The 20,337-nt window shown below is 42.1% G+C and overlaps 1 protein-coding gene across 1 annotated transcript in view; it reads left to right on the forward strand.

Moving 5' to 3' along the window:
- Positions 1 to 19,502, forward strand: part of LOC120053553 (homeobox protein aristaless-like 4) — a 59,935-nt gene extending 40,433 nt beyond the window's left edge. The window contains exons 3-4 of the mRNA XM_039000687.1: positions 11,300 to 11,401; positions 19,164 to 19,502. Of these exons, the coding sequence (XP_038856615.1) occupies positions 11,300 to 11,401; positions 19,164 to 19,502 (441 nt within the window). The remainder of the gene's footprint in view (positions 1 to 11,299; positions 11,402 to 19,163) is intronic.
- The last annotated feature ends 835 nt before the right edge of the window (positions 19,503 to 20,337 follow it).

Here is a 20,337-nt window from a genome sequence, read left to right on the forward strand (position 1 = left end):
GGAGAATTTCATTGTCTGAAGAAAGAGCATTGGAACGAGAGCTCTCTCTCTCCCTCGCGCGCAAATCCTGACTGAGAATTCTGAGACCACTCACTAGAACAGCTCCTATGAGCCCCTCCTTTATAGTAGAATAATAAGACTAAAATCTAAAGACGACGACATCTAGTGGAAGCCCTAGGCAGTGTTTGTTCGGTCATATCTAGACGGGGTACCATTTGACACGGGGTACCATTTGTTTTGAAAATCGACTTCTCATTTCCTGTTTTGACCTCTTCTCAGGTTTTTGTCTGCCAAATGAGTTCTGTTATACTTACAGAAATAATTCAAACAGTTTTAGAAACTTCAGAGTGTTTTCTATACAATAGTAATAATAATATGCATGTATTACCTTCTGGGACAGAGTAGGAGGAAATTTCGTTTGGGCATGCAATTTGTTCAAAGTGGAAACACTGCCCCCTATCCCTATGAAGTTTTTAAGGAAGTCTCAAGGTTTTGCTCACCTGAGGTAGAGTATCTCATGATAAACTGTAGACCACACTATTTACCAAGAGAGTTTATCATCTATATTTTTCGTAGCCGTCTATATACCACCACAAACCAATGCTGGCACTAAGACCGCAATCAACGAGCTGCATTAGGCCATAAACAAACAAGAAAATGCTTATGCATAGGCGGCGCTCATAGTGGCCGGGGACTTTAATGCAGGGAAACTTAAATCCGTTTTTATCTCATTTCTACCAGCATTTTACATGTAAAGGTGGTCTAGAGGTTTTTTCCTCTGGTTGTACTCCACACACAGCTCTCCCTCGCCCTCCATTTGGCAAATCTGACCATAACTCTATCCTCCTGATTCCTGCTTACAAGCAAAAACTAGAGCAGGAAGTACCAGTGACACACTCAGATGACGCAGATGCTAAGCTACAGGACTGTTTTGCTAGCACAGACTGAAGCATGTTCCAGGATTCTTCCGATGGCATTGGGGAGTACACCATATCAGTCACTGGCTATATCAATAAGTGCATCGATGACGTTGTCCCCACAGTAACCATACGTACATACCCCAGAAGCCATGGATTATAGGCAAGATTTGCACTGAGCTAAAGGGTAGAGCTGCCATTTTCAAGGAGCGGGACTAACTCGGACAATTTATAAAAAATCTCGCTATGCCCTCCGACGAACCATCAAACAGGCAAAGCATCAATACAGGACTAAGATTGAATCATACTACACTGGCTCTGACACTCGTTTGATGTGTCAGGGCTTGCAAACTATTACAGACTACAAAGGGAAGCACAGCCACGACCTGCCCAGTGACACGAGCCTACCAGATGAGCTACATTACTTCTATGCTTGCTTCGAGACAAGCAACACTGAAGCATGCATGAGAACATCAGCTGTTCTGGACGACTGTGTTATCACACTCCTTAGCCGATGTGAGTAATATCTTTAAAACAGGTCAACATTATCAGGACATGCACTTCCGAGCATGCGCTGACCAACTGGCATGTGTCTTCACTGACATTTTCAACCTGTCCCTGACTGAGTCTGTAATACCAACATGTTTCAAACAGACCACCATAGTCCCTGTGCCAAAGAACACCAAGTTAACCTGCCTAAATGACTACCGACCCGTAGCACTCACGTCTGTAGCCACGAAGGGCTTTGAAAGGCTAGTCATGGCTCACATCAACACCATTATCCCAGAAACCCTAGACCCACTCCAATTTGCATACCGCCCCAACATATCCACAGATGATGCAATCTCTATTGCACTCCACACTGCCCTTTCCCCCCTGGACAAAAGGAACATCTTTGTGAGAATGCTATTCATTGACTACAGCTCAGCGTTTAACACCATAGTGCCCTCAAAGCTCATCACTAAGCTAAGGACCCTGGGACTAAACACCAAAAACAACATTAAGCACGACTCCAACACCATCATTAAGTTGCACACAACACAACAGTGGTAGGCCTGAGCACCGACAATGATGAGACAGCCTATAGGGAAGAGGTGAGAGATCGGGCAGTGTGGTGCCAGGATAACAACCACTCCCTCAACGTGATCAAGACAAAGGAGATGATTGTGGACTACAGGAAAAACAGGACTGAGCACGCTCCCATTCTCATCGACGGGGCTGCAGTGGAGCAGGTTGAGCACTTCAAGTTCCTTGGTGTCCACACAACCATATCCAAACACACCAAGACAGTTGTGAAGAGGGCATGACAACACCTACTATTCCCCCTCAGGAGACTGAAAAGATTTGGCATGGGTCCTCAGATCCTCAAAAAGTTCTACAGCTGCACCATCGAGAGCATCCTGACTGGTTGTATCACCGCCTGGTATGGCAATTGCTCGGCCCCCGACCGCAAGGCAGTACAGAGGGTAGTGCGTACAGCCCAGTACATCACTGGGGCAAGGCTTCCTGCCATCCAGGCCCTCTATACCAGGCAGTGTCAAAGGAAGGTCCTAAAAATTGCCAAAGACTCCAGCCACCCTAGTCAGACTGTTCTCTCTGCTACCGCATGGCAAGCGGTACCAGAGTGCCAAGTCTAGGTCCAAGAGGCTTCTAAACAGCTTCTACTACCAAGCCATAAGACTCCTAAAATGCCAATCAAATGGTTACCCGGACTATTTGCATTGCCCCCCCCCCCCTCCCATTTTTACACTGCTGCTACTCTGTTAATTATCTATGCATAAGTCACTTTACGTCTACATACATGTACATATTACCTCAATTAACTTGACTAACCTGTGCCACCGCACATTGACTCTGTACCGGTACCCCCTGTATATAGCCTCGCTACTGTTATTTTATTTTAGCTCTTTAATTATTTGTTTTCTTCTTTTTTTCTTACTTCAGCTTATGTTTGTAAAATACTTTAACAATTATTTTTCTTAAAACTGCATTGTTGGTTTAGGGCTTGTAAGTAAGCATTTCCCAACTACATCTGCCTGCCATTGAACTCGAGATCCAAGTAAGGTTGAAGGTAAATAATAAAATATATATATACACACACACACACACACACACACACACACACACACACACACACACACACACACACACACACACACACACACACACACACACACACACACACACACACACACACACACACACTTACAGTTGAAGTCTGAAGTTTACATACACCTCAGCCAAATACATTTAAACTCAGTTTTTCACAATTCCTGACATTTAATCCTAGTAAAAATTCCCTGTTTTAGGTCAGTTAGGATCACCACTTTATTTTAAGAATGTGAAAAGTCAGAATAATACTAGAGAGAAGGATTTATTTCAGCCTTCATTTCTTTCATCACATTCCCAGTGGGTCAGAAGTTTGCATGCACTCAATTAGTATTTGGTAGCATTGCCTTTAATATAGTTTAACTTGGGTCAAACGTTTCGGGTAGCCTTCCACAAGCTTCCCACAATAAGTTGGGGGAATTTTGGCCCATTCCTCCTGACAGAGCTAGTGTAACTGAGTCAGGTTTGTAGGCCTCCTTGTCCGCACAAGCTTTTTCAGTTCTGCCAACACATTTTCTATAGGACTGAGGTCATGGCTTTGTGATGGCCACTCCAATACCTTGACTTTCTTGTCCTTAAGCCATTTTGCCACAACTTTGGAAGCCATTTGCGACCAAGCTTTAACTTCCTGACTGATGTCTTCAGATGTTGCTTCAATATATCCACATAATTATTTTTCCTCATGATTCCATCTATTTTGTGAAGTGCACCAGACCCTCCTGCAGCAAAGCACCCCTACAACATGATACTGCCACCCCGTGCTTCACGGTTGGGATGGTGCTCTTTGGCTTGCAAGCCTCCCCCTTTTTCCTCCAAACATAACAATTGTCATTATGGCCAAACAGATCTTTTTTTGTTTTAATCAGACCAGAGGACATTTCTCCAAAAAGTACGATCTTTTTCCCCATGTGCAGTTGCAAACCGTAGTCTGGCTTTTTTTATGGGGGATTTGGAGCAGTGGCTTCTTCCTTGCTGAGCGACCTTTCAGGTTGTCTATATAGGACTCGTTTTACTGTGGATATAGATACTTTTATACCTGTTTCCTTCAGCGTCTTCACAAGGTCCTTTGCTGTTGTTCTGGGATTGGTTTGCACTTTTTTGTAGGTCATGTGTGAATGGTTAGTTAGAGAATGTTAATGTATTTGTTGGCCTGTTTTAGGAGGTGGCCTATGTTTATGTTTTAGATTTGAAAATATGTTTATGTGAGTGTGTGAGCATGAAAGTGTGTGTGTGCACTTGTGTCCGTGTGCACTTGCGTGTTGTCTGTCCACTGCTCTAGTCTGTGAGCCTCTAGCCTCAGGGATGTTAGCTGAGGAAAGCCAAGGGCTTAGGCATCAGGAAATTAAACATGAAATGAAAACAATCTCCAGTTTGAACATTCTCCCATCTCACTTTCCAATATCCCCACACCAACTTAAAAGGGAGAAGAGAGAGATGGGTGGAGGGAGGGCGGGCGGGAGAGAAAAGGACAGAGAGCGAGAAGACCAGCAGTGTGACCAAGAGGGGGTAAGCTGGTACTCTCTCGTTCCTCCTCCTCATTTGTATTGTGCTGAGGTCCTCAGATTTGTTTTGGTCAGTAGATTCTGCACTAGTCATCTGGAGAACCCTTTGTAATCAGAGTCCCATGAGAAAACAAAATAGTACTTTGATGAACTTGGACTCAAAATAACCGAAGGAGTAACTTGACAGGCTATATGCTACATTGCCTCCAGAAAGCATTCATACCCCTTGACTTATTCCACAATTTGTTGTGTTACAGCCTGAATTCAAAATGGATTAAAACAAACAAAAAAATCCATACCCAACTACACACAATACCCCATAATGACAAAGTGAAACATTCACTGTCTTCATGGTCAGCAACTCCAGTGTAGATTTGGCCTTGTGTTTTAGGTTATTGTCCTGCTGAAAGGTGAATTAATCTCCTAGTGTCTGGTGGAAACCAGACTGAACCAGGTTTTCCTCTAGGATTTTGCCTGTGCTTAGGTCTATTCCGTTGATTTTTTATCGTGAAAAACTCCAGCCGTTAACGATTACAAGCATACCTATAACATGATGCAGCTACCACTATGCTTGAAAATATGGAGAGTGGTACTCAGTAATGTTTTGTATTGGATATGCCCCAAACATAACACTTTTTATTCAGGACAAAAAGTTGATTGCTTTGCTGCATTTTGTGCAGTATTACTTTAGTGCCTTGTTTCAAAACAGGATACATGCTTGGAATATTCAAATAATGATTGACATATTTTCATACATTTTATTGATTCATTTATTCATACTATTTCATCCTTCCACAAGATAAAGTCCCGACAAATCCAGTGTTGCTACTCAAGCCGGCTGGTCGTTTGTTCTTTTGGTTTGGTTGCCAGAGATGCGACCCAGTCGTTCAGTCTTTTTGTTCTGCATCTATGAACATGACCCAGTCGTTCGTTCTAAATGTTCCATTGCCATACTGGCTGGCAGCGTTCTTATCCCTTGCTTGCTAGCCAACTACGGCTAATTTACAGTCACGTCAAAAAGAATAAGAGGAGCTGCATTTGCATAAGTTGTTCAAGTAACATTCATTTGGATACATCCATAACAATGAGGCTAATGAGGCTCGATTTCACCTGGCATAGAAAATGTGCTCTCTCGTCAGGACACTGTTGTTCAGAGGAGCTAGCCAACAACACAGCTAACACAATCACTTCAAACTGCAAACTAGCTGCACTTCATTTCATTTGACTTCTTTTCAATTGACATTTCTTTGTATATACACCCATTAAAAACGATGCCAGCCGATTCACGATTTCGACTGGCTGAGAAACGCTGCCTGCCTGCCTCGTCTCCTACACGTTCATTACTATGGGACAGCTGGAGATCGAATTTGAATATTGAAACAACGTTGAAAATGTCGGAGACACAGACAGCAAGGTTTACACAAATCTCTGCTGTTGAAAACTAAATGTTAGTCTAAAATAAATTAGATAATGTCCAGATGCTTTTAATAGTGGAGATCAAGTTTATAAATTGCCTGGCTGGGCTGATGAGACAGTGGATTGCGCAGTCAGATGGAACAGAGTAAATAGGCATTTTAACGTCATAGATTTTGCCGGTGGTAACTTGTGGAATAGATACCGGCTGGAATGCGCTTTTAACCAATCAGCATTCAGGAATAGACCCACCCGTTGTATAAAGAGAGAGAGAGAGAGATCCAGCTACAGAGAAAGAGTAAGATCAAGAGAGATGGGCTGAAGGGAAATTGCACTTAAATTGCTGTGAAACCGCATGCTGATTGGGTTGTCTTTAAAAATGTGACTAGTTTGCCCTGTCAGAGTGATGGTATGTGTTTGAGTGCGTTTTTGTGTTGCTAGCCCATACACCCATTTGGCCTCATCACATTGGAAAACAATCCTTTTCAACTCTAGACGACTCTATATTGTGTTACAACACCCATACTTCTGTAGGCCTACTCTCGCTCAACTCCTTTCCCCGGAGTAATATGTTGGTGTAGTACTGTTACATTTTTTTTGTGTAAATATAAACTACCAGTCAAAAGTTTTAGAACACCTACTCATTCAAGGGGTTCTTTATTTTCACTATTTTCTAAATTGTAGAATAATAGTGATAAACTATGAAATAACACATATGGAATCATGTAGTAACCAAGAAAGTGTTAAACCAATCAAAATCTAATTTAAGATTCTTCAAATAGCCACCCTTTGCCTTCATGAAAGCTTTGCACACTGTTGGCATTCTCTCAACCAGCTTTATGAGGTAGTCGCCTGGAATGCATTTCAATTAAAGGTGTGCCTTGTTAAAAGTTCATTTATGGAATTTCTTTCTCTTATATATTCTACAATGTAGAAAATAGTACAAATAAAGAAAAACCCTTGAATGAGTAGGTGTTCTAAAACTTTTGACCTGTAGTGTTAATGTGTGAGTGAGGGAGAGTGTGAGGGAGAGTGTGAGAGAGTGTGTGTGAGAGAGTGTGCGAGAGAGAGCGTGTGAGAGAGAGCGTGTGAGAGAGCGTGATGGGGCAAAGGGAAATTGCACGTAAATGCCTGTAAAACCGCATGCTGATTGGTTTGGGTCATGTCCATCCCATAATCCAAGTTCAAACCCCGTGTCGGCTCTAGATTGGCCTCCCTCTTTGAAGAAATCTCTCCTTCCCCTCAAAGGATAAGATTCAGACAATAAATAAATACAGCTAAACAGAGAGAGGCCCAGTCAACCTCCTCTGGTCTGGTCTTCGTCTCTCCAGTATCTTCCTCTCTCCACTATTCTTCTCCATGATTTTTCCAGAAGTTGCAAAAATCTGTATACGTTACTGCACATCTAAACTAAGAGAGACCGTTTTGGACTAGACAGACACATAAATGCAGAACAGAAGATGAAAAATAAAAGATACAAAAACAATATTTTAGTACAGACGTTGGCAGAAAATAGTTGTATTTTGTAGTTTATTTGAAAATACCAACTTTTCAAATACTCTATGTAGTCAAATATAGATTCAACTAAAAGGCAACTATTTTCTTTGATATTCAAATACCGGTCTCAGAAAAACAAATCATATTTGAAGGTATTTGAATACATGCAAGTTATTTGAAAACCCAAAAGAGACTTATTTGATGGCTGCCAAATATTTGATGAAAAACCACAACAGTAGGTTAAATTAATCTACACTACATATGTGATCATAAGCACATGGTTTTGAGGGCTCTTAGATATTCATCTTAATTTAGCCTATAGACTAGAATTAAATACATGCGGGACATAGAATCAACTCAACATTAGAGTACACGACTTTTGCAGCTTCAAAATGACTAACAAATCTATTTTTATAATGAGTGACACGTACAATAACACTTGACATCAAGTTATACATGTGTAGTAACTTTAATTATTACAATAGCAACATTGTTGTTGCATAGGACTTAGCTTTATAATTGCATAGTAATGGTTGTTATTATATGAGTTGAATAAGGAACAGTCCACTATTTCTCTTGTATACAGTAGTTACAAAACCTCTCGGCTCATTGCTATGCAATTAAAATGCAATTACCCAATTATTATGTAACGTGCTAATAAAATGTTTCTCTTCACAGACACAACAGTTTAATCTTAAGTGTTACTGAGAATGCTAACAAAATATGGCTATTAAGTGTCAAAAGGAAACTAAATATCCCAAAACTGCCATCATGAATAAACTACAGCCAAGGTAGGTTGAAAATCATGTTAGTTAGTAAAAAAATAATAATATCCCTTTAAATATAGTGTGTGTTTGAAACAAGAACACTCAGATGGAAAAAGAGGTTTGAAGTAGGTTTGCTGTCCGAAGGTTTCGTAATGTTTGCAAATGGTTCTGAATTACTCTGCAGTAGTTTTAGGTATCATACAATTGCAGCTTTCAACCTTTTCATTTGCATGTTGAAAGAGTCATACAGTAGTTGAGCGTCACAATTTATTTATACAAAATATAATTGGTTTGACTTGATTATGTACACCTGAGGCAATGTCCATTCAGGAGAATGGAAATGTACAAAATGTTCAGATGTATTATGTCGATCAAATCAGATGGATTGGAATAGTATAGGAGATTGTGTGCTGTATTCATTCTTTTTCCATCTCCAACATGCAGTTCCAGATACTGCCATGCCATTAGATGAAGGCAATCCAATAGTTCCAGAAAAGTAGTCACTTCCTGAGATCTGTATTACATTTTTTTTTAAAGTAGTCATTATTTAGACCTGCATTCATATAGTTGTAGTCACCTCCAAAGTAACTATTGGTTCCCGCCATGGAACAATAGTTACTTTCCATAAAGCATAGTTAAAACTATAGTTATCCCAGGTCTGTTTTAGGAAAAGGGGATTAGAGATGGTATGAGAGAAGCAACCAAACCATCACAGCCCTAGTCTGATACGATGATCTGTCAGCTGAAGTCATGAAAATGTGTGAGTATATGTATGTCAAATACTCTCACTGACTGGGTCCCTCAGCCGTCCAGGACACCTACAACACCAGGTGTCGCAGGAAGGCCAATAAAATAAATCAGGGACCACAGCCACCCGAGAGCCATGGCCTGTTCTCCCTGCTTCAATCACTTAGACCCTGCTCACCCTGTCCCACTCAACAGACCCTGCCCCCACCCCAATGGACATTGTTACAGTTTTAAAATATATACACTACTGGTCAACAGTTTTAGAACACCTACTCATTCAAGGGTTTTTCTTTCTTTTGACTATTTTCTACATTGTATAATAATAGTGAAGACATCAAAACTATGAAATGACATATGGAATCATGTAGTAACCAAGAAAAGTGTTAAACAAATCAAAATATATTTTAGATTTGAGATTCTTCAAATAGCCACCCTTTGCCTTCATGACAGCTTTGCACACTCTTGGCATTCTCTCAACCAGCTTCATGAGGTAGTCACCTGGAATGCATTTCAATTAGATGTGCCTTGTTAAAAGTTCATTTGTGGAATTTCTTTCCTTCTTAGTGCATTTAGACAATCCGTTGTGTTGTGACAAGGTAGGGTGGGTATACAGAAGATAGCCCTATTTGGTAAAAGACCAAGTCCATATTATGGCAAGAACAGCTCATATAAGCAAAGAGCAACACCAGTCCATCATTACCTTAAGACACGAAGGTCAGTCAATACGGAACATCTGAAGAACTTTGAACATTTCATCAAGTGCAGTTGTGAAAAACATCAAGCGCTATGATGAAACTGGCTCTCATTAGGACCGCCTCAGGAAAGAAATCACAAAAGTTGTATTAAAAAAATAACCGTCTTGAAAAACGAGTAGACCAATTCCACAGCCAAGCAGATGAAGTGCATTAGCAAAAAGCTTTGTCCTTTCTTTAGAACAAAATGCAATTTGCCACTTGGCTGTCAATTATATCACCCTGTCACAGGCCCTCCTAGTCAATATCACCTCATAAGATTGCCTGCTGCAGTTGTTCGAGAGACGTCCAGTTTGTAGCCAAACATGCAGCATAGAGAAGACCAGTAAGGGGGCCCTCATTAGCGTCATGCAGACATGCCCTCGGTGTGAGCGTTAGCCACATGTTGGCAAGTAACGGGCCAACAACCTTCACCTGAAAGCGGCAACAGCTTTCACAGGCTCATCATTTGTACAAATACAGAGGATAACCCACTTCATTACTTTGATACATTTCATAACCCAATTGTGAGACATACTTTATGTAGACATTATTTGTTTCTTATTTTCTACTTCTAAGATGCATATAATGTCCAGGGCATAATATAGCCTGGTGGAACCAGCCTGATCGCTGTGTTCACCATCCTATTTCACTTCACATTTTATGATATCTGAAGTGAAATAGAAAAGGTGAACACCGCGATCAGGTTGGTTCCACCAGGCTAATCATAACCACCATTAATAATGTAATCTGTGCTCTTTGCGCACACACACACACACACACACACACACACACACACACACACACACACACACACACACACACACACACACACACACACACACACACACACACACACACACACACACACACACACACACACACTCGTTTGTGTGTGACCGACCAGTATCTTTGATGAGAGACCAGGAGCTGATCTACTCTGCCATGCCCATCAATAGGGGCGCTCCAGCCTCACCTCGTATGTTCACCAACGGTCATCGATGGGGAGACCAGAATTACGTAGGTCTAGTCTGACCTGTTTAAACTTCAACATAGTATACATGTGTTTGTCAGATATCACCTATCCCCAACTAACATTAGTAATACAACAGTGAATGTGTATATGTTCACAGATGCAGCTATGTAGCCAGCACTTGGAGACTTGCAAGATGTGACGGAGTCCTGATCGACGGACAGGCTTGATACTGACGACTCTGAATGGAGTGTCGTGACACTCTGCATAAAAATGTTACTAGATAACATTTACTTGTATTGTATTTTTTCTTATTGAATGGTATCAGTCAATATGGGGAAGGAGAAACTCTGTATTCTGCACCAGGATCAGGGAACTCCTGTTGTATACGGGACACCACATAGGAAGGTATGACCACAAAATGATCACAAATGTTTGAAAGGTGGGTGGGTGTTTCTGGTTTAGATTACAATGCAGTCAGGTCCATCAAAACGTGTAGGTGATATGACCATCTCATTTGATATATGGTTCGACGTGCAACCAAGAACCAAAATGGGTGCTCCTACAGGGACAGATGAAGAACCCTGCTTCTAAGGTATCCTCTTCTTCTCTACAGGTGTGGTTCCAGAACCGGCGTGCCAAGTGGAGGAAGAGAGAAAGGTTTGGTCAGACGCAGCAAGTCAGAACTCACTTCTCTTCTGCATACGAGCTCCCCCTGCTCACCAGGCCAGAGAACTACGTACAGGTACCGAAGGCACTGCTGCCAGACCCTGAGCTCACCTGTGTGAATTGTTTGTTTATTGTTATATCACTCAATTTTGTTCCGTTTTGTTTAAGTCCCAGTGCGTCGGAAGTTTGAAAGTGGATTGTACATGGCATGTGTGACCTTAATCCTAATCGCTGTAATATGCGAACAGCTTAACAATCACTACCGGCGGTTGTATGGAGTCAGTGAGTAAATCAACCACCATCACCTACTCCCAAGAGTTACTCTCTTTGTGAGATAAATTTCACTCTCCAAAACAGCATTGCCTTGCCTGATGGTTGTTCTCCAAGTCAAAAAGGGAAACTAAGAAGAAGCGAGGCTCAAGAGGTGGTGTTAGAAACAGACTACGGAGGCGGGGAAGCCGTCACCCGCTCCCGGTGATCACCCTGTCAAATGTGCGGTCACTAAATAACAAACTGGATGAGTTAGCAGCAAGGGCTGCATTTGAAAAAGACTTTAGGAGAAGTAATCATATCTGCTTTACAGAAACAGCAGGAGAATGTTGATGTAAACATTGATGGATACGCTTATTAGAGCAGATCGAGACAAAACAACATTATACAAATCAATAGGCTATGCATCTTTGAAGATAATACTTGGGCCACGCAGTGTAATGTGATTGAACAAGTGTGCACCAGAGACTATGAGATTCTCATTGTATCATTGAGGCCATTCTATCTACCATGCAAGTTTGGACTGATTAGCATTATTCTGGTCCATGTGCCTGGATCTAACAATAAGGAAGTTGCTAACAGGATTACAGACTATTTCAGGGCTGCGCTTTCACGATCAGCTGACCAGCCAGTATTTGTGCTTGGGGATTTTAATACGCTCTCCTTCTCCGCACACCTCCCCACTCTGCAACAGTACGTCACCTGTCCGACTCGCTCAACTCGCATCCTGGACCAGTGTTATGGCAACGTAGATGACGCATACAAGGTAGTGTGCAGAGCACCCATCGGGAAATCAGACCATAATATTTTCCATCTCCTACTGAGATACAGGCAGCAGGTGAAACGCGAAAAACCTGTAGAGAAATCCATTCAGGTATGGTCAAAGGAGAGCAGGGAGGAGCTCAAGGACTGCTTTTTCGTCATAGACTGGGAGGTGTTCTTTGACTCGTGCTGACAGACAGCATCACATCATACATCTAGTTCTGTGAGTATACGGTCATTAACACAAAAACTCAAGAGTATTTTCCAACAACAAGCCCTGAAAGGAGATACTGATGCTGTAAAGGAGAAAGAAAATAACAGGTCAAAAATGTGGAAAGCTAAAAAGGACTTTAACCTCACACGTACCAACAAATGGGTGTTTTCATTCTACAGTGGTCCCTGCAGTGTACGCTCAAACCGGTGTGATTAGAACACTATTTAGAACTTCCAGTTTCGATTGACACAGTCAGCATTTACACTAGCCACACTTTTTTCACCGAAACATTTTGCACAAACACAGTCCTCACAAAGTTATGTCCTGAATGTGACCAGTTTATTTTTGGATGCAATGTTCAGACATTCACAGAAGTAGCTACAGCATAACACAATCATCCAAACCGGAAAATGTAGGCTACATTAGTCCTAGCGCTAACTGAGGAAAGGACAGGGGGTGCTGTTTTCACTTTTGGGGCAAATCGTATCCAATTTAAACGGCCTCGTACTCAATTCTTGCTCGTACAATATGCATATTATTATTAATATTGGATAGAAAACACTCTCTAGTTTCTAAAACCGTTCTAATTATTTCTCTAAGTGAAACAGAACTCTTTTTACAGCCCATTTCCTATCCGGAAGTGAGATTTCCAAAAGCGAGGTCTCTCTTCAAGAGCTTGTCTATGAAAGGGCATGTCACTTATGACTGTAGAAACACGTCATACACCTTCCCCTGGGTGTCATGCGGAAGTGAGAGCAGAAATGACTTGATTATCTCGTTCTGGGATTGAATACAACCTCTTGGAGTGAGAGGTCCGCCATTATTTTTTTTTGGAAGGCGCGAAGTTGGACCTGGAATCGCCTCCTGGAAAACCGTCGTTATAGGTGAATATGATCTCCGGCTTCGATTTTATTTGATACATGTCACAATATCATCCTAAAGTATGTTTTTTCAATATAGTTTAATTATATTATTGAAATTTATTCGGGACTTTAGACGTGATGCGTTGGAGGAATTTGTTCAAGAAGGAGAGGTTAGCGCCGCACGGCCAGTGTGCTTGCTAATTCAAGAGGGAAATAGTTCGTTCTGGATCCAAACAAAGACGGTTCTGAACAAAGGACCCCTTGTACAACATTCTGATGGAAGATCAACAAAGATAAGGACCCAATTTGGGATGCTATTTCATATATCTGTCGAACTGTGCTATCGCTACCGTTTGCCTTGAATCAATGCTGTTGTGTGATAGCTATTGTAGTAAGCTAATATAACGATATATTGTGTTTTCGCTGTAAAACACTTCAAAAATCGGAAATATTGGCTGTATTCACAAGATCTTTGTCTTTCATTTGCTATCCACCATATATTTCTCTGAAATGTTTTATGATGAGTAATTAGGTAGTTGACGTTGGTGTCTGTATTTACTCTGGCTACTCCCGTGCTATTTCTGACTGTAGCTATGATGGTAGCAGTAATGTAAAACTGATTTATAGCTCAAATATGCACATTTTTTGAACAAAACATAGATTTATTGTGTAACATGTTATAGGACTGTCATCTGAGGGAGTTGTTTCTAGGTTAGTTAGGTTGGTTCTAGGTTAGTTAGGTTGGCTTTGTGCATGCTACCTGCATGCTACTGGTGCTGTGAAAAATGTCTGTCTGTCTTTTGTATTTGGTGGTGAGCTAACATAAATATACGTGGTGTTTTCGCTGTAAAACATTTTAAAAATCGGAAATATTGGCTATATTCACAAGATCTTTGTCTTTCATTTGCTATCCACCATATATTTTTCTGAAATGTTTTATGATGTGTAATTAGGTAGTTGACGTTGGTGTCTGTATTTACTCTGGCTACTCCCGTGCTATTTCTGACTGTAGCTATGATGGTAGCAGTAATGTAAAACTGATTTATAGCTCAAATATGCACATTTTTTGAACAAAACATAGATTTATTGTGTAACATGTTATAGGACTGTCATCTGAGGGAGTTGTTTCTAGGTTAGTTAGGTTGGTTCTAGGTTAGTTAGGTTGGCTTTGTGCATGCTACCTGCATGCTACCGGTGCTGTGAAAAATGTCTGTCCTCTTTTGTATTTGGTGGTGAGCTAACATAAATATACGTGGTGTTTTTGCTGTAATACATTTAAAAAATCGGACATGTTGGCTGGATTCACAAGATGTTTGTCTTTCAAATGCTGTATTGGACTTGTTAATGTGTGAAAGTTAAATATTAATATTTTTTTTTTTTTTTTATTTCCCGCTCTGCCTTTTCAGTGGAATGTGGGAGGAGTTCCGCTAGCGGAACCCCTGTCCTAGACAGGTTAACACAAGCCATCATATTTTGTCACGCGCTGATCTGTTTCCCCGGTCTTTGTGATTGTCTCCACTCCCCTCCAGGTGGGGCCCATCTTCCCCATTATCCCCTGTGTATTTATACCTGTGTTCTGTTTGTCTGTTGCCAGTTCGTCTTGTTTGTCAAGCTTACCAGCGTTTATCCGGTCAGCTCCTGTCTTTTCCCAGCCTCTTTCTCTCCCTCCTGGTTTTTGACCCTTGCCTGTCCTGACCCTGAACCCGCCCGCCTGATCACTGCCTGCCCCTGATCACTGCCTGCCCCTGATCACTGCCTGCCGTCCTGTACCTTTGCCTCTGTTGCTGTAATAAACATTGTTACTTTGACACGGTCTGCATCTGGGTCTTACCTTATCCTGATATATTTAGATATCATATCGTGGTTTCTCAGCCGAGAGTTATAGCTAATAGCAATTACTATTTATAATTCATCACATCACAGGTGAGCTCACCATTGATCGAAGTAATTGAGCAAAACACTTTCTAGAAATCGAAAGTAATCCGACGATGGGTAGTTTGTGCGCGCCACCATGTTTGTTTTTCGCGTCAACCTAAGATAAGAGGAGACAAGATGAGTTTGGTCTGTTTGCAGTGTGCCTGTTTTTGTTATTTAACTAGGCAAGTCAGTTAAGAACAAATTCTTATTTACAATGACGGCCTACCCCGGCCAAACCCTAACCCGGCCGACGCTGGGCCAATTGTGCACCGCCCTATGGAACTCCCAATCATGGCCGGTTGTGATACAGCCTGGAATTGAACCAGGGTCTGTAGTGACACCTCTAGCACTGAGATGCAGTGCCTTAGACCACTGCGCCACTCGGGGGGCACCATATGTTGAATGGGGTGTGTCATCTACAATCATTCACATTTCTTTCCAGACGTTTACTTGAAAGATGAGTGAAACATATAACATCTTTGGTCAGACAGACATTTACGTGACACCCAGAATGCATTGTATAATGTCAACAAACATGTTGCCACACAGCTGGCAAATAGCTTAGCATCAGTTCATTATAAAATCAATAAAACCTTAAAAAAAGTCATTTACACACATCATAGGTGTCCATTACAACCTATACAATTATCGGAATGCATTATTTGTCACTAGTACTTGAAAACGTGAAGAAAAACAGACAGACAGACAGACAATATTCCGAAAACAAGGCACTTATTTTGATAGGAACACACACGTCCAAAGTTATTTGTAAGGAAAACAACAACGAAGGCATTGCGAGTACCAGCAAGTAAATGTACAAGACTGCATACTTGATCTGCAGAAACACTTGGGAAGTTCTTGGACTCTTCTTGAAGAGAGAAGTTTGTCCAGCTCAGTAAAGCCTCAAACATAAATTCCGCGACACTGAAATGGGCTACTTCTATGTGAATTAATGAGGCAGAACACACCTCAATTCAAATTGATGTTAGAAAATAAAACTTGTTAGAAAATAATTTGAAATTGGCTAATTGAAACTATAGATAATAAGCAGGTAGTGCGTGTTAATAGTCCTGTTGCGTAACAAATTACATTTATAGAACAGTGTGTTCTGACATCACGTGCATAAAACAACTCACGCTGGGGCGACCGTTAGAGATATTTGGAATTCACGTGTGAAAAGGTTAAGAATAAAGTGGAGCAGAGGTTCTGTACAGGCAATCCAAACATGGGAAGGGCTTAATTCAATGATGGGAAGCGAAAGGAAGAGAGAGAACAATAAAATTGCAGACTGTTCATCCTTTGCAGTGGCGATTTTAGCATGTAAATCTTGATGGGGCAAACAAAAATATATATTTTTAGATGGATGCCAGCAAAGCCACGACACTAAACAATACATTAATTGCACTATAACGGTGACAAGTGGTGCCCACAAACTGTTAGGGCCTACATAAAGCTGTCCCAACAGCAGAGCTTTCTTTTCAGCACCATGGAGTGAATCCTTACCACTGCTACACCTGGCTATCAGCAGAGCGTTGTCTGGCAGCGAAACGGTTCATTCAGCCTCATTTACTGCCTTTAAAAAAAAACATAGCTGATATAGCTGACCATATCTCCCTGGCATATTCTATCCTTTATGCAGCAGCATATAATACATTTTTGGACTCCCCTTGTTGTGCGCAGCGGGCCTTCGTTGGCAAATTGTCATCAGAGAAAGATTTACAATTCCGAGTTGGATGACCTTTCAAAACGTATTTTCCCAGTCTGAGAGCGTTTATTCCCGACTACCCAGTTGCAATGCTTGCGATTAGCCACGGTCACAGATTCCTTCCAAACAACTCATTGTTGAATTTGCGATTTCCAACTTGTTTTGTAATGTTTATGTCCAATGGCCGATGAGCACCGATACGTTTTATCAATATATATTACATTTTTTTCCCAAAAATGTGGGGCTCAAAATGACGGGTTGCCACTGACCCTAACTGTTTTTAATGGAAGATTTGACGCTGTTGAATTTAAAGACGAATGTGAATAAATGTGTGACAGCATCTCCAAATCCTCTCTTGTCCAGGTAACAGAGAACGAGGTGGCCTCATGCTTGTCACATATTAAGGCAAAGCACCGGAGCCAGACAGACTGCGGGACAAAGTACTGAAGGTCTGCGCCGAACCAGCTCAATGGAGTCTTTACAACTCCTGCTGAGCACCTGTACAGTGCCAAACTCCTGGAAGGTGTCGGCCATTGTACTGGTGCCTAAGAAGCCGGGGCCAAATCCCCAAATTACTTTCGACTTGTGGAGCTCACGGCTCTTTTAACCTGTCCTTAGATCAATTGGACCTGTTACAGTTTGCCTATAAAGCACAGAGGGGGACTGAAGATGCTACCCTGACCTTGGTGAACATGGTGGCCGGTCACCTTCAACATGCAAAATCAAATGCACACATTTTATTTATTTGATTTTAGTTCAGCTTTCAATAGAATACAAATACACACACTGCTGAAACGACTACTGGACCTGAATATCAAAGGAGGCCTCGCAGGTTGGATCAAGGACTTTAACTGACTGCCCACAGAAGGTCCTCATGAATGGGACCCTCTCTGATAAACTGACCCTGAACACACCCAGTGGTGTGTCCATTCACCGTTGTTGTTCTCCATCTACACTAATGAAATTAAGATCCAAGCAAACAATGTGAGCCTTTTCAAGTACACGGATGACAGCTCTGGTGGGACTCTTTTTTTAAAGATGCTACGTCAGATGGGGACAGCTATTTTAAACAGACCAACAACCTTCAAGAATGGTGCCGGTCAAGTGGCCTCCACATCATTGTGGAAAAGTGATCGTCAATGGCAACAACTTGCGAATTTCCCAACCACTCTCTCTCAACGACCAACCAGTGGAGGTGGTTGAGTGTTTTAAATACCTAGGGACACAAATTGATGACAATCTGAGTTTAAAAGAGATGTATTTATTAAAAAGCAAGCCAGCGCCTGTTTTTTAAATCAGGAAAATTAAAGGGTTTGGGGTCAGCCAGGATGTTCTGGACAGGGTGCACAGCAGCTTGGGGGAGGGCATCCTCACGTTCGATATGACAGTCTGGTATGGCTATCTGAGCCAGACCAAACTGACCAGAATAGTAAACAGAGTCAGCAAAGTAATTGGTTGACCACAGGCACAGTTGAACAGTCTGTTCCACAAGGCAACCAAAAAGGCGGCACTGGCTGTCATTGGCAACCCCTCCCACCCTCTACACCTTCCGTTCGAGAAGCTTCCCTCTGAACAGTGCTTCAGAATGCCCATGGCCAAGAAGAACATGCTCAAACATTCATTCGTTCCTCGCGCTGTTGGACTACTAAATGCAACGTAAATTGTATCAGTATATGTACTTATCTATCTGGTGCAGTTGGGACAGCGGTCATTTGTGAGTGAATGTATTAATGTTCTCTGTTAGTTTATGCAACACGATGGACTGACTGGTTTAAAAGTGGATGATGTGGCAGTGTATGTGTATGTGATCCTTTTCATTTAAGGTGATGCCAAGTCCATCCTGGATGGATAATAATGTTTTTTATTCTACATAAGGCATGGGATAGCGCTCAGAGCTACTGTATGAACAAGCACGGAATAGAGGGCTAAGAGTAAGCGGGGAACTTAAATGGAATGATTGAGTTCTGTAGAGGACCGGGGCTGAATTTGCTGTTTTTAGTTAGCCACTTTCGCTTCCAGGAGAAAATCAAGTTAGCATGAGATTTGGTTCTGGGTTACAAGATTATTGTTCTCCTAACCTCCTGCTCCTGTCTGTTCCTCCATGTAGATCAAGAACCCATCGTGGCTGGGCGGTGGCAGCGGTGCCTTTCCTGACCCCGGCTGTGTGGTGCCCTTTGACGGATCAGTCACCTCCTGCATGCCCTCGCACCCCCATGGAGGGGTCTCTGACTACCTAGGCGTGCCCAGCCTGGGAGGACGGGACCATGGGGGTCACATGGGACAGACGCACATGGGGAGTTTCTTCGGGGCTGGAGGAATAGGTGGTGGCCGAGGCCTCAACGGATACGACCTGAACCGTGTGGATCCAGACAGGAAGTCTTCTAGTATCGCAGTGCTGCGTATGAAGGCTAAGGAACACAGCGCAGCTATCTCCTGGAACACATGATGCTATGGGATTGGTCCTGGGTCTAGGTCTGGACCGGAAGGTCACGCCCAAACTGATCCAGAACACGCCTTAACCCTGCCTACTAAGCCAGACAGCACCGCATCTGGACCCACCCACAGCCAGTGGGGAAGAGGAGGAGGTGGAGGAAGCCCAGGAAGGGACTATGACTAAGCCACCTGATAACACGAATGATGCCAAAGCAGGTCAAATGAATGAATGAACTCTAATAGAGACAATGAAGATAACGAGTCCAGCGGCCATTCACATCACAGCCAAGATAACTTACTATGTGACAAACAGAATCAGCAGATGCTGAGAGGTGTAGAGATTAATCTAGACAGGAGTGGTGGTGCCACTCCTTGATCTCTCAAGTCTCTGTACTCCCCCTTTTGTGTCTCCATCTATTGAACCCCCACCCACTGAGACAAAGCCACTTCAAACCCAGCTGTTTCCTCTGAGGACATAACAATTACAAAAACATTACAAACCTACTCTAATAAGCAATTTCTTCATGAATCAGCCCCATTCAGGACCTTTCTCACAACACAATGACCAATTGTCTAAGCGGCAGTAATGGTATGGTAATAAGTAAACATCTGAAAGACAACATCTGTATTGTTTAGGACTGCATGGGATGTGCTGGCCAGATGCTTTGCTAACTCTAGTCCCTAAAATGACAATTTGCTCTTCTGGAAACTAGAGAGGTATTATAGAATAGAGATTAAAAGGCTTTTCAGACAAGCGACACGGCTTTTGCCAATTTGGTCAGGGGGGCGAAGGAGGGGCAGCAGGCGTACGATTGACAGTCTTTTTAAGTGAACGTGTCACTTCCTCC

Source organism: Salvelinus namaycush, chromosome 9 (assembly GCF_016432855.1).
Source record: "Salvelinus namaycush isolate Seneca chromosome 9, SaNama_1.0, whole genome shotgun sequence".
Classification (NCBI taxonomy): domain Eukaryota; kingdom Metazoa; phylum Chordata; class Actinopteri; order Salmoniformes; family Salmonidae; genus Salvelinus; species Salvelinus namaycush.